Consider the following 17,844-nt stretch of genomic DNA (forward strand, 5'->3'; position numbering starts at 1 on the left):
ACCCCAAATCACCCCCAGATGGGCAGTGGGAATGCACACTTTAAGGGAAAAGATTTAGGACAGGCCAAAAAAAAACCCACACCCCAAAAAGCAACAGACCAGCATTGTTATGAGGTCCGTGGCCAAAATGGTTCTCCTAAATTTCAGATCAGAAATGAGACCTATATGGTAACCAGAAGGGGACAATGTTGCATAGAAGATTCAGCCATGGGGGAGAGTTGCCTGTATTTAACCTGGCTCCCAGTATGGGGGTGGAAGGGGGGCAGAGATTCCCAGTTTTGGGACTGGGGAGCAAGTAGAAATAAGAAACAAGAAATAAAGCTGAGGCCGTTTCCTAACCACACAGGAGAAGGAAGAGGTTTGCCTCTTTGGCTGCAAAGGGATAGGCAATTTGCAACACAGAGAGAAAGGTTAAGAGTACGGTGGAGATGGAAAACAAGAACGGGAGATGCAGCTCAGCTGCTCCTCTGTTGCCACTACCACTGCCTACCTGCAGGTTCCAGGGCGGCCTTTCCCTGGGGCAACTCCGCAGGATGGTCAGGGCGAGCTTCAGGTGATTCCTTTGGCTTGGCCACTTCCACCACAGCAGCCAAGGGCTCCTTAGCGTCTGCTTTGGACTCCCCCGGGGGTACCGGTTCTTTCGACTCTGCTAGAAATAAAAGCATAAAAACACCAGTGTTTTTCTTTTTTTAAAAAAAAAAAAGGAAGAAGACAAGACTGGCAGGTGCTAGGACAGTTGTGTACAAACATAGACTTGCCATGGACAAAATGAACGATATCTGGAATTCATTATTTTATAAATATTGTATTAGTTTGCTTGGTTAAGGAAAACAACTATCTCTCCCCCCCCCCCACTTTTGTAATGGTACACAATATCTTTCTTGTTGTTCTGTTTTGCTTACTACATGGGTACACTTTCTTGTTTCTTCTTCTTTTGTGTGTCTTATCTTATTCTGTGCACTTGTAATTTTATACCTTTTGTTTCTCAATAAAGAATATAAAATAAATAAATAAGAAACAAATGAGTAGTCAAGACAGGACAGCCATCTCCAACTATCTAAACGGCTGCCACATGAAAGGTGGAGCTAGCTTGATTTCTGCTGCTCCAGAGGGGAGGACCCAAGCCAATTGGATTCAAATGACACAAAAGGAGACAGACTTCAGCTAAACTTTAGGAATAACTTTCTAACTGTAAGAGCCGTTTGACAGTGGAAAAGACTTCATCGGAAGGTGGTGGGCTCTCCTTTACTGGAGGTTTTCAGACAGAGGTTAGGCGACCATATGCCAGGGATTCTTTAGCTGTGACACCTGCTTTGAAGGGGGTTGGAGCAGTTGACGCCTGGGGGTGCCAAACCCACCATTCAATGATTCTATGAGAATCACCACCTCCGCCCCCACCAGTTTGCTCCCATGACTGAAAACACATGCTCTAGGTAACAAGTCAAAACCAGCTGCCCAAGACTGCAGAGGACAGATTAATACGCCAGCCTCACCATGATCCTGGGCTGAGCAATGTAGACCATTAGCCTGGCCAAATGCAGCCATCAGGACAGTACAGTAGTACCTCGGGTTACATACGCTTCAGGTTACATACGCTTCAGGTTACAGACTCCGCTAACCCAGAAATAGTACCTCAGGTTAAGAACTTTGCTTCAGGATGAGAACAGAAATTGTGCGGCGGCGGCACAGCAGCAGCAGGAGGCCCCATTAGGTGCTTCAGGTTAAGAATAGTTTCAGGTTAAGAATGGACCTCTGGAACGAATTAAGTACGTAACCAGAAGTACCAATGTATTGCCCGTTTCAAGAGCTCTGCCTGCCAATATCCCCAATGTGCAGCTGTCCATCCATCCACCCTGTTTCTTCCAAACACCCCAATCGCCAGCTCAGCCCCCACCTCTATTGTACTTGTGGGGGCACCACTGGTGGGCCTCCCTGCTGCTGCCTCCCCACCATGAGAGAAGCAGGCTCAATCTCCCGATACGAGAAGGGTGTGGCTTCCATTGGCGCTGGCAGAAGGAAGGAAAGCAGCTTTCCCCATAGGAAGTGACATCTTTCCCCCACATCTTTCCTTACCTGCAGGCTCCGGATGAGGCGCCACAGGTGGAACCGACAGCGGCTGCTTGTTCTCCTCCGGCTTCTCGGTAGGCTTGCTGGGAGGCTGTTTGTCCTTCTCCCCGAGCTTCTCCAGAGCAGGGAAGGTCTCCCAAGGCTGGAGGGGCGAAGAAGGCGTCTTAGGCCCTTCCTGGCTCGCAGCGGACTGGTTGGGAGAGATCTTGCTCTCTTCCGCTTTCTTCTCTAAGTGCTGGCTGGGAGAAGATTTGGGCTCTTCTCCTTTGGGGGCTGGAGCAGCTTTACTCGCCCCCTCCTGCACATGCGGGCCCTCGCTGACCTTCTCTGTCTGTTGGGGAGGAGGAGCCTTTGGCTCTTCGACTTTCGGGCTTGGGGGCTGCTTCTCCTTTTCCTCCATGGGGAAGATGAGAGGGGGCTTGGTTTCCTCCATTTTCTGGGTGGGAGGCTTGGTTGCTGCGCTTGCCTCCTTCTCCTCTCCCCACTGGCTGAAGAAAGGCTGGCTGTCGTCCACTTTCTGGCTGGGAGGAGTCTTCTTTGCGAGCTCCTCTGCCTTCTGGGACTGCCTGGTCTCTTCCTTCTCCTTGTGCTGGGTGGGGGAAGGCCAGCTCTCCTCCTGTTTCCCCAGCACAGGAAAACCGCCAGTACCTGGAGCCGTAGCGTCTGCGGCCTTCGCTTTCTGCTCCTTCGTCGCTTCTGGAGAGCCTATACATAGCAAAAGAAGGAAGAGGTGCCTTTTTTCATCTACGCCACCCAACTGCCAATGAGTCCCCTCTAGGATCAGTGATACCAGTCCACTCGTCTGTCCCCAACCAACACATCCCCAAAAGAAGCAGGTGACCGGATGGCGGGCGCTGGGGACAGATGGACAGTGACCATCCCATTCCTGCCCTGCCCATGAGCTTCCGCCCATGATGTGGGGAGACAAACTGTCCTGCACAGTGCTACACTACCTTGGAAGGAGCAGGTCTGTAGCTTGCGGGTGCTCCTGTATTTGTCACATTTGGCTAAGGTGGCCTTAGTGGTTGGAGTGCCTTTTTCTAGCTCTGTCCAATTCATCGGCTTTCGGACAGGAAGGACTGCATTGCAAGGGGCTGGACTAGATTTTTATTTTATTCACTATATTTATATGCTGCCCTCCATCAAAAAAATCCCAGGGTGGTTCACAAGAGAAAAACGAGATGGCCCTTGGGGTCCCTTCCAACTCTACAATTCTGATTCGGCCATTGCGCTCCATGAGCTGGGGACTTCCGCTCTAGATTACTGCGCAATGCAATACCTGGGGCTGCCCTTGAAGACAACTCGGAAACGTCCAAAATGAAGAGTTGCTCTTGTGCTCGAATCCTGCTTGCTGGTTTCCCACAGATATCTGTTGGGCCACTGGCCTGATCCAGCAGGCTCTTCTTATGTTTTTACGGTTAAAGGCCTAAATTACTTAGGCCCCAAATACCTGAAACAGCCTTCTCCCATCCCTAAAGAACCTCTTGGGTGTCAAGATCAGGAAAGGGACTCCTCTTTGTGGTTCCAGCACCCTCAGAAGTGTGCGGAGCAGGGCAGACCTTAGGGTGGGGAATGTCTTACCCACAGAGGCACGATCTTCGTCCTATGCTGAAGACACACTTCTTCACCCTGGCATTTGACACATGTGATCATGACAACAACTGCTGTGCTCTGCCTCCACAGCTGGAGGCAGCAATGCTCCTGGATACCAGTTACTGGAAACCACAGGAGACAGAGCTCTTGTGTTCCGATTCTGCTTCTGCTCAGATTCCCATTGGGACACCTGGCTGGCCGCTGTGAGAACAGGACACTGGTTTAGACGGGCCATTGGCTGCCATGGACTGGCTGGATGCGGAGGAATGGCAAGTGGTACCAGTTGGGGAACCCCCAAGGTAAGAAGGCTCAGAGCCTGGGGATTGGTAGTGGCATGACAAGGTGTGGTCAGAGGGAGGAGGAGGTGTTGGAAGCCGAAGAGGTAACAGGGTTTAGTGAGCAGGGAGAGGCTGTGGCAGAGAGAAATCCAGACTCTAGAGGCAGAAGCGGAAGCTGGAGAGCAGGGAAGCTAAAAGGCAGAGATGAGGTAGGCTGGTGAGGAAGCCAGGGGGTCTCCCTTCTCCTGCTGCAACCAGCTCCCCTCTCCCTTGGTCTCCCAGAACCATAAGAGGCATGAAGAGAGCGAAGCAAAGACAGACAAGATGAAGGAGTCTCAGATCACTTGGGAAGGACGGGGGGAGGGGGGGAGAAGACTTAGGGAGCAGTGGGAAGGCAGGAACCTTCAGTCCTTGCAACTCCCTCAATGGGGCAAGAGGAAGACTTACTGTGCTGACTGAGCTCTTATTTTTTTGGATAAAGAGTTAACTTCACTGACACCTTGTGAGTTGTTGCTGATCTGTGCCCAACGTGATCCAGCAGGGCTCTTCTTATGTTCTTACTTAGATTTACATTTTAGGACTCAACCTATTCTTGTGGTTGTGATTTGGTTTGAACTGTTTGCAACGTATTTTCAATTGCTGTGACCCTCCCTGGGACCTCGGGGTAACGGCGGGGCGGTAATCAAAATATGCTGGGGGAAGCCTGCTCTAGAGAGGACTCTAAATGGCAGCTTTATCTGGAACTCTAGCATGTTGGAATACTGCTGGCTGGGGTCTGCTGCGTTTGCAGGAAATCTGGTGCCACCGTTCCAACTGTAGGAGCTCCAGCAGAGAACGAGGTCATGGAAGAGCAAAGCAGGACAGGATGCGGGCGTCGGGAGGGCCATTGATGGAGATGACGGTGTGAGACAGAGAAGGAGGGGGTGAAGGTTTGGGGGCAAAGGGGGCAGGGGGAGAAGTCTATACCCCAGACCTATTTCTTGTGGGTTCCTGCTTGTGGGACCAATTGGGACTTGACAGAAGACCGTTTCCTGTGCAAACCCAGAACCCGCCTCCTTTTCAAGCAAGCCAAGAAACAAACGCACACTCGAGGGCAAGCTCACCTGCCAGGGATTCTTTGAGAGGAAGAGATTTCTGGTCAAATGACGGTTCAAACCCCATCAGCTCTTCCACTGCAGGGGCAGGCCCGTGACCTCCAACTGCAGGAGAAGCTGGAAAAGAAAAGGAAAGAAACGACTTAAGCAGAAGATTTAAAGGTGCGTGTTCCTCCTGCTGCCGACGCCACCATTTGGAAACAGAACAAAGCAAACGGTCGAGAAAGAAAGGGGGGTCATCTTTGCTGCCTTTGGGATGGCAGGGTGAGTTCGGAGCAAGTTCAGAGCCAAATTGTTAACCGGTTGCCCCACTATGCAGAAGTCAGGAGTACAAATAAATTACATGATAATAATTATATTTATTTATAATCTGCCTCGTCCCCAAACTGGGAAGCTCAATTATAAATCATCCCAAATGTCATGAGTTGGGGAAGAAAGCCGGACACCCCTTGCCCAAGAAACCCCATAGCCCCAGGGGGCAAAAACCACAACTCATGTTTTTCCTCCGGTTTGTAGGTTGCTTGAGGTGAACAGGACACCAGAAATGCCACTTTGGGGTGGGGCAGTCCTGTCCCCAACTCACTCAGCCTATCCACCCCACACTGCCACAGCTGGCCCCATGAAACAGCTCTGGGAATGATGCACTGGAGCCTATCGCTGCAAGCAATCATCCAGCAAAGGTAGTATCCAGATCTCAAACGCGAGCCAGCTTTCCACGGAGCTCTTCCTTCTCACCTGCTGGCGCAGACTGGTTTGACTCTGGTGGATTGGGCTCTGTGACGTCTACCAGACCTGTGTCGGAGCATCCTGGAAAGTTCGTCAGGATCTTGCCGGGTGCTGGGCACAAAGAGAGGGTGGGGGTGGGGAATAAGCTACTCGCACAGAAACTGAGCTGGAGCCACCAGCCAGTCTGAATGGCTTGGGGGCAGGTGCTCTGCGTGACACGACAGCAAATAGGCAGCATCCATATAGCATGTAATTGAGAGAGAGAAAGCCTTGAACTGGGGTGGGGGGGTTAAAGGTTATTCAAAGTGCTAATGGGGCAAGCGTAGATACCACAGACCCGCCCCCCTCCCCAGGTAAAAGCTTTCTTCACCAGATTCTCTCTGTTCAATCTCTCCTTCCTGCTCATCACCCTTTCAAGAGGACCTTACCTACTTCCACCTCTGGAACAAGAAGGGGAAGGGAGTTGGGGGCCACCAGACTGGGTAGGTCATGCATCTCTCTCTGCCTCCAGCTTCAGCCAGGATGCATGAAGACAGGGGTGGGGAAGCAGGACCTGGAAGGGAGTGGGAATGGCAGAACCCCAAAAGCTGGGAAGCAAAGGATTCTGGGAACCATCTCGTGATGTTTTGCTGCTCTTTCCCCACTTTGCGCCACCAAAACTCCTCCTCCCTCTCTCAGAATCAAGGTGTTGTTTGGAAACAGCAGGTGGGTCCATGCCAGTGCCTGACTGAAGAGCCACAAAAGAACACACACCTCCTTTCTGGAGATGCTTCTGCCTTTTTTACCTGGCGGCTCAAAGAAAGGTGTTCCTTGTCCCTCTGCTAAGTGCTGAGGTCTCAACCAGAAATCTTCAGGAAGTCCCGTCTCTCCTGCAGGCGCTACGGGAAACAATGAGCAGATACACAGGCTTTCGTGAAAGCCTACCCAAAAGGTGGCTTCACGACAGGCTACCTTTGCAGACCCCCAAGTCAAACCACTCCAGGTTTTTTGTTTCGCTGGAAAAGAGGTGGAGTTAGAGGACCACCAGCAGGTCTTCTAGGTGGTGTTTGCTGAGCAGCTGTGGCTGACTCAGGATTGCTCCAATTTGCACCGGGGCTTACCTGGAACACCCACACAGGTCAGCTACACAACTGGCAGCCTCAAATCCTACTGCAGACCTGGGTTCTGTCTTGCTTTGATTCTGCTTGTCCTCTTTTCTCTCAGACAGAGGAAAAGCAGGGATCTCATCTCCACAACATCTTTGGCAGCCACGTATTAGCCCTAGAGTGCAGATTTGCTCCTGCTTTTCTCTTCTTCCTAAAATGCAGCTTGCAGACCCATGCATACTCGCCTCACACCCTAGCTGCTGGTTGCCTCCTCCCCGCCCCCCCATTCGCCCCCAGGACTTCTGGTGTTCTTGGCAGAGGCAACAGATCAGCATGGGCTCACCTGCTTCGTTCTGGTTCAGCAGAGACTCTGCCCCGGAATCGAGGAAGGCCATGGGGTCAAAAATGTTTGCAGGAGGGTGTTGGGGTCCCAGAGGGGGCTGCTCAGGCGCCCCTGCAATTCCGTAAGGTGCTGTAAAAAACAAGGCAGGTTTTTTGCACCACCAGCTACCATATTTCCCCTGCCATCCACTACGTGGGAGGGGGCATTCACGCTTAGATTGAACCAAGCTGAGGCTGATTCGGTCTCTCAAGTGGGATGCAATGCGTTTCCATCAACTAACAAACCAATACAAACCTTGCAGGAAATGAAGCCCCGGCAGCTAATTGAGACAGGATTTCCTTTCCAGGTAGCATTTTGCACCGAGAAAAACACACTTCCAGAAGAGGGAAAAAATGTTCATTTCCCCCTGCTGCTACCAGCACTCCCAAGTCTTAAACTTGAGCTTATTACTTTCCTGATGTTTTGTGACAGGAGGAAGGAAAACTATGAAGTGCCTTTTAAATAGATTTCCCCAACCTTGGGTCCTGAAATGATTTGGACCCTGTCATCCCCAGCCAGCACCCGGTGTTTTCTCTAAAACCAGGGGTGGAGAGACTTGGTGGCAGCACAATCACAGCAGCTGTCTGGTAACTGCTTGCCAGCTCCAGTTTACAAAGCCTCTGGTCCTGTTGTGGTCGCCTGCAGCTAACCAGCAAGGGACCACCTGACGCCCCAGTCCTAAGCCTTGCAAAACTGAACGAGCAGAGCATCATGAGACAGGTGGGTGTGGCAATGGCAGCCACAGGAAGCAGCAGAGGGGGTGAAAGAGGATTAATAAAGTGGGGAGGTAGCAACAAGGCCCCATCACACCCAACAGTGCCTTGCAGAGTGCCTAGGCTTCGTCTTAGCCTTGTGGTGCAGACTTCAGAGGCGGCCTGCCCACCAGTCTTAGGCCAATGTTCAGCAGGGATGTACAGTAATATCAATGCAGATTGGCCTTTGGACTCGGATATACTCTACTGGGGGTCAGAGCAAGCAGAGGGGAGGGAAGCAGAAAGTGAGGAAGGAGGACAGGTTAAACAATTTCCCAGAGAAGCAGGAGGAGCCCCAAATGTTGCACCTCTCATGTAATTCAATTCTGGCTACAAAGGATTGGGATTTTTTTGTTTCCACCAGCCACAGGGAGAAAGGAGGGCTGGGAGACTGGCGGATCAACAGAAGCAAAAGGTTGGTGAAGTGGTGGTATTCAATTCCCTCACCACCACCCTGGATAACGGGACACTTTGCCCAGGAATTAAAGGTTTCAAATCAACGTGGTCTTCTTCACACTTCCAAGCTTTCCTCCAAACACCAAAACGGCAGTCTATAATTTCAAAAAAAAAAAAGATCTAAGGGAGGCATGAAGGAGCCCAGCCTCACGACCAACGGCATGATTGCAAGCATGCAGATTTTTCAAGACCCACTGGCAGATTAGAAGTCTACTGAGAAAGCAGATTATGTCCCTCAGTGCTCTCCATAATTAACACGAGTTTCAAAGCACACTGGAGGAGGAGGAGGAAGAAGAAAGATGTCAGCCATGCAGAAGAATTCCTTAGTGGCACTTGAAGCGGGGAGAGAGTTACGCAACCGGCAAGCGCGGCAGAGAGAATTGTACCATGGACTTCTTGCGAAGCTCCAAAATACTCCCCGAAAGGCGGCACATTCGTCATTTCCTGAGGAAGCAGCAGAAGGTCGGACAGGACGTCTTCGCGGTGCATCTTAAAAGGCTCTATGGGACAATCAGCAGATAGTTGGCATCTTTCTCCAGGGTCTCGAGCCGTGGCACAGTTCAGGACAGCTTCCATCTTGACTCTGCAGCCCAGGACACCCCCATGCCCCTGCCACCTGCAGTGCCAGCCCTGCCTGCTGTGCAACAGACGTGGCAGTCGGCGAGAGAGGGGTACAGGGGGCCATGGCAACGGGGTGCAAAGGAGCTGAGGCTAGCTGAGCCTCATCTGGCTTACAGGCTACCTACTGAGAACAGGGTCCAAGGGGAAGGAGGGCTTAGGAAGATAGATATCCTTCTCCCCCCACCCCACCATAAAAAACCCATCCCTTGGAAAAATGTGTGTCTAAGGACTTGCTATAGTGAAATTTTGGCCACTCAGCCGTCAAAAAGGAGACAGAGCTTGAGCTTCAGTTCTGTGCTAGGCAGGAAGCCCAGCACTTTTTAGTGATGAGCCACAGCCAGACAGGTAGCTCAGTTTACAGAGAATAAGGCTCTTAATCTCGGGGTCAGGGGTTAGAGCCCCACATTGGGCAAAATATTCCTGCATTGCACAGAATTGGACTAGATGACCCTAATGGTCCCTTCCAACTTTATGATTCTATGAGTCTACGTCTTTCAAGGCTCTGTAAAGTTCAGCAGATGTCGAATTCTAGGCTCACTGCTGTGGGATCCTCAACCGAGCTAACTTTGTTCCAGGTATAGCTTTAAGATGCTACTGTCACTAAACTTTGTTTTTGTTTTTTTTATATAAGATATTTATTAAAGTTTTAAAAGTTTATATAAAATAGAAAAAACAAAAAACGGAAACAATAAAAATACATACAGAACACATACAACAACAAGAATAATTTCAATCCCTTATATTCATAAAACTTACTTTCCCGACCTCCTCATACCTCCCCTTTCTGTATTCCAATCTCTAATTAATTCAATTCAGCAAATCCTTCCCCTAATTTCTATATAATTTTTAACCTTTCTTTTCTTGATCACATAATCATTACAGCTTATAACCGCTTAATTTCTGTACTGTCACTAAACTTTGTGCCAGGGATGGCTAACGCGAGGCACTCAGAAAGTTGCTGGACGACAATTATCACATTGGCACAGGCCAAACCACACTCAAACCGTTTCCCTGCCTCTACTTGGATGATGATAAGCAAGACTCATCAATACCCAACCCAGACACCCACTTCAGGGCAGGATTGAGAGGCAGCCAACCTAAATCATAGTTTTATTGCACATTTTGAACCCTAACCAGGGTCTCTTGACATGAGGAAAGATAAAAAGCATCTCTGTGCAGTTAAAGACATAATATCTGGGCTTGCAAGGTAGTCTCTGTGGGAGTATTTTGAATTTAATTATGGGGTATCAGAGTTTTTAGGGGGTTAACCAGGCTGGGATAGCAGGCTTGTTGGTTTTTGAATGTCTGACGTAGATTTTTTTTCAATTTCATTGTTCTGTATGGGACAATGACAATAAAGATTATCGTAATCGTATCCTACACTATATTTCTTATTTTAAAAATGCCTCAGGTGTACCCGCTCAAATTGTTGAGGCATCTTACTGGAAGTGAAAATGGGTACCTGCTCAGACACAACAAGCCCAAAGCCTATGTGCAGAAGGGACAGGTTTGCACGTGTGTCAGATGATCCTGATGGCCTGCCACTTCCAGACAGTTCTCAAACCCAGCGACCACCTACAATCCATCTTGTTAGCTTGCGCCAGGAATCCTATTACACCCTTGACTGGACAGAGGCAGCCAAGCAAGAGAGGAGCCTCGGTGACCTCTTTGCAGGCAAAGCGGCTTTTCCAAAACGAGCATCTACCTAGCAGATGGGTGGCATTACAGGAAGCGGAAGCCAAGCTTCTAAGAGAGGCAGGGCGAAGAGAGCCTTCCACGTTTCACTGGAAACAAAGATGTAGGTTTTCCCAGACCAACAGTGAGATACTGCAGAACTAAGGCAGGTGGGGATATTGGACGAGAGGCTTCAAGCATGATCCAGCCTTATCCTTCCCTGTCCCTGTCCCTGGGGCAGTCATGGCTTGCATGTGCAAAAGGAAGCCACATCAATGCTAATTTGTCCATTCCGCTCTCCTTCAGCGCCAGCTCTTTAATCAATTGGTTTTAGTGCATGGATAGCTCAGTTGGTTAGAGCATGGTGCTGATAATGCCAAGGTTGCAGGTTCAATCCCCGTACGGGACAGCTGCATATTTCTGCATTGCATGGATGATCCTCGGGATCCCTTCCAACTCTATGGTTTTATGATTTTACCCTCACAACTCAAAAGGTCATCCTGTGGTGCTCTATCTACCTACGTGAGAATTTCTGGGGAGGGTTTTAACTTTAAGCTTTGCCAATGCTTGGATCCCTTCACAGTGTTTACTGAGGCAAGGGAACTATGAGTCTTCTCCACTAGAAGGGGATAACTCAGGCTTCCTCAACCTTGGCCCTCCAGATGTTTTTGGCCTACAACTCCCATGATCCCTAGCTAGCGGGACCAGTGGTCAGGGATGATGGGAATTGTAGTCTCAAAACATCTGGAGGGCTGAGGTTGAGGAAGCCTGGGATAACTCTTCTGTCCTTTGGACTAGGTGGTCTAGAGCAGGAGTCAGCAACCTTTTTCAGCCGTGGGCCGGTCCACTGTCCCTCAGACCATGTGGTGGGCTGGACTATATTTTTTTTGGGGGGGGGAGGGGCGAATTCTTATGCCCCACAAATAACCCAGAGATGCATTTTAAATAAAAGCACACATTCTACTCATGTAAAAACATGCTGATTCCTGGACCGTCCGCGGGCTGGATTTAGAAGGCAAATAGCCCCCGGGCCTTAGGTTGCCTACCCCTGATCTACAGTTTGCCAAATGGTGTCCCATTTGCAAACCAGAGAAACTGTCCTGGGCACCAAACACACACCCCACAGACATGAACACAAAATGCCTGCTCTATTGTCTACAACAGTATTCTTCTTTCAAGCCTGATTTCAGCTAGGAGAGAGGACCCTGTGAGTACATGCGCTCCCATGGGTGCTGCGTTGGCAAATGAATTGAAAGCACGCCAAGAGCCTCACTGATCCTGCTAGGTGTTCCATGCTCCTGAAGTGCTTAATAAGCACCTTCAACATGTAAACACGTCGGAGGTTGGAAGGAGCTCAAGTATTATTCCAAAAACATCCACTGTGACAACAGTCCCAACGGTGTCTTCAAAAACCAGCAAGTCCAAATTCTGCATTTGCCAGAAACATGATGAAATTTCAGCAAGCCTACTCACTTAGAGGTTGTTAGGTTTTTTTAAGTGGGTTTATACGCTTTCCCATATGTATACGTTACTGTGATTAACAAAAGGGTTTTTTTTTATTTATGTGGCAAAACATTTAGGCTTCTGCTTTCATCAGCTGCTCTGATAAAAAAGAAGTGATGCCGTTTCCAAGGTGGCAGCCAGGAAAAAAAGAAAGGAAGATGAATAGAAATAAGACAGGGAGAAATGTAAAGTATTGCACTTGGGCAAAAAAAATGAGAGGCACAAATACAAGATGGGTGACACCTGGCCTGAGAGCAGTACATGTGAAAAGGATCTAGGAGTCTTGGTTGACCACAAACTTGACATGAGGCAACAGTGTGACGCGGCAGCTAAAAAAGCCAATGCAATTCTGGGCTGCATCAATAGGAGAATAGCATCTAGATCAAGGGAAGTAATAGTGCCACTGTATTCTGCTCTGGTCAGACCTCACCTGGAGTACTGTGTCCAGTTCTGGGCACCACAGTTCAAGAAGGACACTGACAAACTGGAACGTGTCCAGAGGAGGGCAACCAAAATGGTCAAAGGCCTGGAAACGATGCCTTATGAGGAACGGCTAAGGGAGCTGGGCATGTTTAGCCTGGAGAAGAGGAGGTTAATGGGTGATATGATAGCCATGTTCAAATATATAAAAGGATGTCACATAGAGGAGGGAGAAAGGTTGTTTTCTGCTGCTCCAGAGAAGCGGACACGGAGCAATGGTTCCAAACTACAAGAAAGAAGATTCCACCTAAACATTAGGAAGAACTTCCTGACAGTAAGAGCTGTTCGACAGTGGAATTTGCTGCCAAGGAGTGTGGTGGAGTCTCCTTCTTTGGAGGTCTTTAAGCAGAGGCTTGACAACCATATGTCAGGAGTGCTCTGATGGTGTTTCCTGCTTGGCAGGGGGTTGGAATCGATGGCCCTTGTGGTCTCTTCCAACTCTATGATTCTATGATTCTATGACAGCATCGTTTCATTTCTACCAGAGCAGTTGATGAAGACAGAAGCCTACATGTTGTGCCACATGAGCAAAAAAAAAAGCCCTTTGCTTTATCAATCACAGTAACATACATATTCTTTTAGTGATTATCCAAATTCTAAAGGGGGATCCATAATAAATTTGTGTGGTATGCTGTTTGATGCGGGGGGGGGGGGGTAAAGGTCCCTGCTGGGTCAAGCCAAAGACCCATCTAATCTAGGATCCTGTTCTCCCAGTGGCCAACCAGATGTCTATCAGAAGCCTGATATAATTCTGTGTGTAAATATAAAATCTCTGAGCTCCCACAGCCAGCGATACTGAATCACACCCAAAAGTCAGACTGTGTAGGCTACAGAAGAGCATATTCTTGCACACCAGCTATCAACTTCTACCCAAAAGCCTCTTTTCACATGTCAGAATAACTGCTACTGAGCCCTCATTGCAATATATTCTAGGGTTTTGCAAACGGGCCCCCTCATTTTCCCGTTTTTCAGGATTGATGGGTTATTTGAGGCAGCTTTAAAAACGGCAGCGATAGGGGATAAATCAGTTTAACTGATGCAATTTGTATGCCCTCCACACTAATCTCTCTGTCCCAGCCTTGTAGGCCAGCACCCACGAGCCATTCCAAGCCAACCGCTGTGTGAAATTGAATTTTGAAGGATTTGAGGAGTCCAGAGAATACCCGCTCATGCAGGCAGCCGCACAAAGAAGATGCCAAGCGCTTCCGCACAGAGGGAGCCCCGTCAGCCTGGAATATCGGGTTGGTGGGGAGCGGCAGAGAACAACCAGACCAATTGTTTCATGCTCCAGAACACACGAATTATCACTGTGGCATTAAGCGCCGCACACAGAGCTAAATCATGCAAATGCTCCCGCAGCAGACAAGGAAGCTTTACTATCCATGACAGCTACGCTGCTCCAGGTGACTTATTAATGGAATTAAGCTTATGGAGCAGAGGTATGAGAAGGGAGCCCCGTGCCACTGCCTGAGGGTGATGGACACCTGAGCAAAGTATGCCTCTCCGCTGACCTGTTTTGCGGATTTGACCCAGCAGCACGCCCACTTTTCCATCTCTGCTTGTCCAAAGCTAGCACATGGGAATGGTGCTTCCATTTTAGGGTCCTTACACACACATTCCCACCACGGAGGAAGTCTCAGCACTGGGGAATGGGAGGGAGGGTCTGTTCCCTGTCCCTGCAGCCTGGGGTGCTGACAGCTGAAAACATTTAAAGAGCCAGGGCAGCAGATGGGATCGGAACGTTACTGGGGTGAGTTTTTCTGCATGCCAGCTTTTAGAACTTGGTTGGATGGAAGCGACCAGAGAATGGGCTGACGGACAGAGGAATTAATCTACTTTCAGAACATTGTAGGGGTTTCTTTGGGCAGGGGGCAGTCAGGAGAAGACGTTGGAAGTGAATGCCTAGGACCCTTGTACCTACGGGACCGCCTCTCCTGGTATGTCCCACAGAGGAACTTACGGTCTTCAAACAAAAACATCTTGAAGGTCCCAGGCCACAGAGAGGTTAGGCTGGCCTCAACCAGAGCCAGGGCTTTTTCGGCTGTGGCTCCAATCTGGTGGATCGCTCTGTCACAAGAGACTAAGGCCCTGACGACTTGACATCTATCCGCAGGGCCTGCAGGACAGAGCTGTTCCACCAGGCCTTTGGTCAGGGCACAGCCTGACTCCCTCCTTTGGCAATCTTCACAGAATTTTAGCCTAATGGTTGCCATCAATTTGATTTGAATTAATTTTATAATGAAATGATTTTAGAATGTTGTACTATTTTATTGTTGTTAGCCGCCCTGAGCCCGGCTTCGGCTGGGGAGGGCGGGATATAAATAAAATTTATTATTATTATTATTATTCAGGACAGCAATATAAAGCACAGCACATGGTTAAACAGTGGAACTCCCTCAACCTGTGGGTCCCCAGATGTTGTTGGACTACAACTCCCATCATCCCTGAGCTCTGGCCTTGCTAGCTAGGAGTGATGGGAGTTGTAATTCAACAACATCTAGGGACCCACAGGTTGAGAAAGGCTGGATTATACAAATGCATGGAGGATCAACGGCTACCAATGATGTTCAACCTCCGCTGTGAGAGCCATCATTCCTCCGAATATCAGTTTTTGGAAACCACAGGAGGAGAGAGTGCTCTGATGTTTGGCTCCCGCTTACAGGCTTCCCATATGCAGCTGTTTGGCCACTGTGAGAACAGGATGCTGGACTATATGGGCCACTGACTTGGCAAGCTCGTCTCACGTACCTAGCTCCACATGTATGTTCACGGGGTCTAAGCTGGTTGTGACTACACCCAAAGAAACAGATCTTTGAGTCACGGTGGAGTGTGCACTGAAAAAAGTCATAGAATCATAGAATTGTAGAGTTGGAAGGGACCCTCAACAGTCATCTAGTCCAATCCCCTGCAATGTAGGAATCTCAGTCAAGGCACTCAGGACCAAGTATGCTGTGGTAGTGGGAAAAATATTGGCTGTCTGTGCGTGAGCCTCTGTGGAATCATGGTTTTTTCGTTTCTCTCCTACAGCAGAGAGTCAACCTATGGAATGCTCCAAGCACATGGAAGCCACCACTGACAAACCCACCAGCAGGCCAAGGATAGTCCATGCGGTGCCTCTAAATGTCATTGGAATCCACTTCCCATCAGCCCCAGTCAGCATGGCCAAAGAAGAGGGATGATGGGAGCTGTAGTCCAATGACATCTGAAGGTCACCACATTGGCTACCCCTTGTTTAGGCAATGAAGAAGAGGACCCGGACAGACTCTGATGAAGAGGGTTGGTGAGATGGATGGGGAAGGTAACTCCTTCAGACAAGCAAGTCCTAAAGGGGGCGGGGGACACTAATCTAACATAGACTTCTGGAAGCAGGCATTGTTCCTGGAATGGCATTCAGGTTTGAAATTTCAGGGGGATTTCAATAAAAATGCAGGCTTCTGTGCTTCCGTTCTCAGCGAAGCTGCAGCTGCAGCTACTTCTTACCTGTCACATCCATGGGCTTAAATGCTGGCTGTGGATCAAAACAATGGGCCCTGTCGTCCATTGTCCACGAATCATTGCGGTCCAGAAACTCCTTGTAGGACATCTTTTCATCCATGATCTTTCCTGGGGACACTGGGAAGAGAAAAAGGAAAGCATCGTTGATAACCGGCAAGTCAAACCGAGCCCTTGGTTGTGTTAGAGAAGAACTTCAGTTGGACCTGCAAGCTACAGCCCACTAAACTAAGGACAATTTTCACAATGGAGAGAAGCAAGCAGTGGTCATCCTCCTTCTCTCAAGCAAATCCATGTCTCCATTCAATCCTCCGCTGTACAACGACCTATGGGCGAACCTTTTCCAAGTCAAGCCAAGTAGTGCCTTAGCATTCTGAAGTTTCTTTTACAAGTTCCCAGAAGTATTACAGTAGTGATTTCCTTCTCCTGCCCACCTGCTCATTCCTCATTGGTATAGAATCACACAATTGTAGACTTGGAAGGGACCCCAAGGGTCATCATAGGAATCACAGATGAAGAATCCCAGATAGCCATCGAACCACTGCTTAAAATTTTCCAAGAAAGGAGAGTCCACCACCTTTTGAGGTAGTTCGCTCCCCTTTCAAACGGTGCATAGTATCAGCAACTTCTTCCTAATGTTTAGTTGAAATCTTTCTTGTCATTGGAATCCATCGGTTCAGCCCTAGCCGTAGGAACAGGAGAGAACAAGGTTGTTCCATCTTCCACGTGACAGCCCTTCAGACACCTGAAAATGGCTCTAATATCTTCTCCCAGTCTCCTCTTTCCAGGCTAAACATCTCCAACTCCCTCAGCCATTCCCCACAAGGCTTGGTTGCCAGCCCTTGATGATCCTGGTCACCCGCCTCTGCATATGTTCCAGCTTGTCAATTTACTTCTTAAACTGGGTGCCCAGAACTGGATTGAGGACTCCAGGTGGGATCTGATAAAGGCAGAATCAAGCGGTACCACGACTTCCCTTGATCCTGACGCTATACTTCTGTTGATGCAACCTAGACTAGCAAGCATGTTAAATAATCGTTTATATAATCACTGCCATGAACACAGACACGCTCATTGTCATGTGCTTCTGTGTGTACACAGATAAACACCTTTTCCCCACCTGCCTACTGACCTGTCCCTGCAGCCCCTCAGTCCTACCTTGGTGAACAATTTGCAATACTAGCTGGTCTTAATATTGTGCTGTCACACAGAACCAGCAGCTTTCTCAGCTGTCCTCCATCGCCCCAAGTCGATGCATCATTTGCAACTTAACCCTCGTTTCCCTTTTTCTCTCCTCCCCGTCACCAGACAAGTGGGTTTCACGCCAAAGGCCATGTCACCGCAATCACCTCAATGCACGTAGCAGGTAACCTCAGGCCACAGACACTCTCCCTGTGCACTTCAGTGATAGCTACGGCCAATGACAGAATGAGCCACGAGGCTTACTCATGTAAATAAGTCCAAGAGAAGCGAACAAAGAGGATTGTGTTTGAGACCTCGCAGTGAAAAGCTGGTATGTAAAACGCTCCACCATTGGCAACCGTTTGCATTGGGTTTGTTTGTTTCTGAAACTTCTGGGAGGGCTGCAGCTGCTTGTCTTCATGAGAAGCAGGAAGTCAGAGGCCGTCAGCCATCCCTTTA

The 17,844-nt window shown here is 49.1% G+C and overlaps 1 protein-coding gene across 24 annotated transcripts in view; it reads right to left on the bottom strand.

The window, feature by feature from the left end:
* Positions 1-17,844, bottom strand: part of LOC310745908 (uncharacterized protein) — a 216,616-nt gene that overhangs the window by 85,143 nt on the left and 113,629 nt on the right. For 12 of the 24 annotated variants that reach the window (XM_083579063.1, XM_083579071.1, XM_083579064.1 and 9 more), the window contains exons 5-12: positions 16,192-16,323; positions 8,820-8,933; positions 7,187-7,315; positions 6,544-6,636; positions 5,768-5,869; positions 5,042-5,149; positions 2,074-2,772; positions 491-649 (exon numbers count right to left, since the gene is read on the bottom strand). In XM_083579063.1, the coding sequence (XP_083435189.1) occupies positions 491-649; positions 2,074-2,772; positions 5,042-5,149; positions 5,768-5,869; positions 6,544-6,636; positions 7,187-7,315; positions 8,820-8,933; positions 16,192-16,323 (1,536 nt within the window). The remainder of the gene's footprint in view (positions 1-490; positions 650-2,073; positions 2,773-5,041; positions 5,150-5,767; positions 5,870-6,543; positions 6,637-7,186; positions 7,316-8,819; positions 8,934-16,191; positions 16,324-17,844) is intronic. The other 12 variants (XM_083579065.1, XM_083579068.1, XM_083579073.1 and 9 more) reach the window with 9 other exon arrangements.

Source organism: Podarcis filfolensis (assembly GCF_964270895.1).
Source record: "Podarcis filfolensis genome assembly, chromosome: 12".
NCBI lineage: Eukaryota > Metazoa > Chordata > Lepidosauria > Squamata > Lacertidae > Podarcis > Podarcis filfolensis.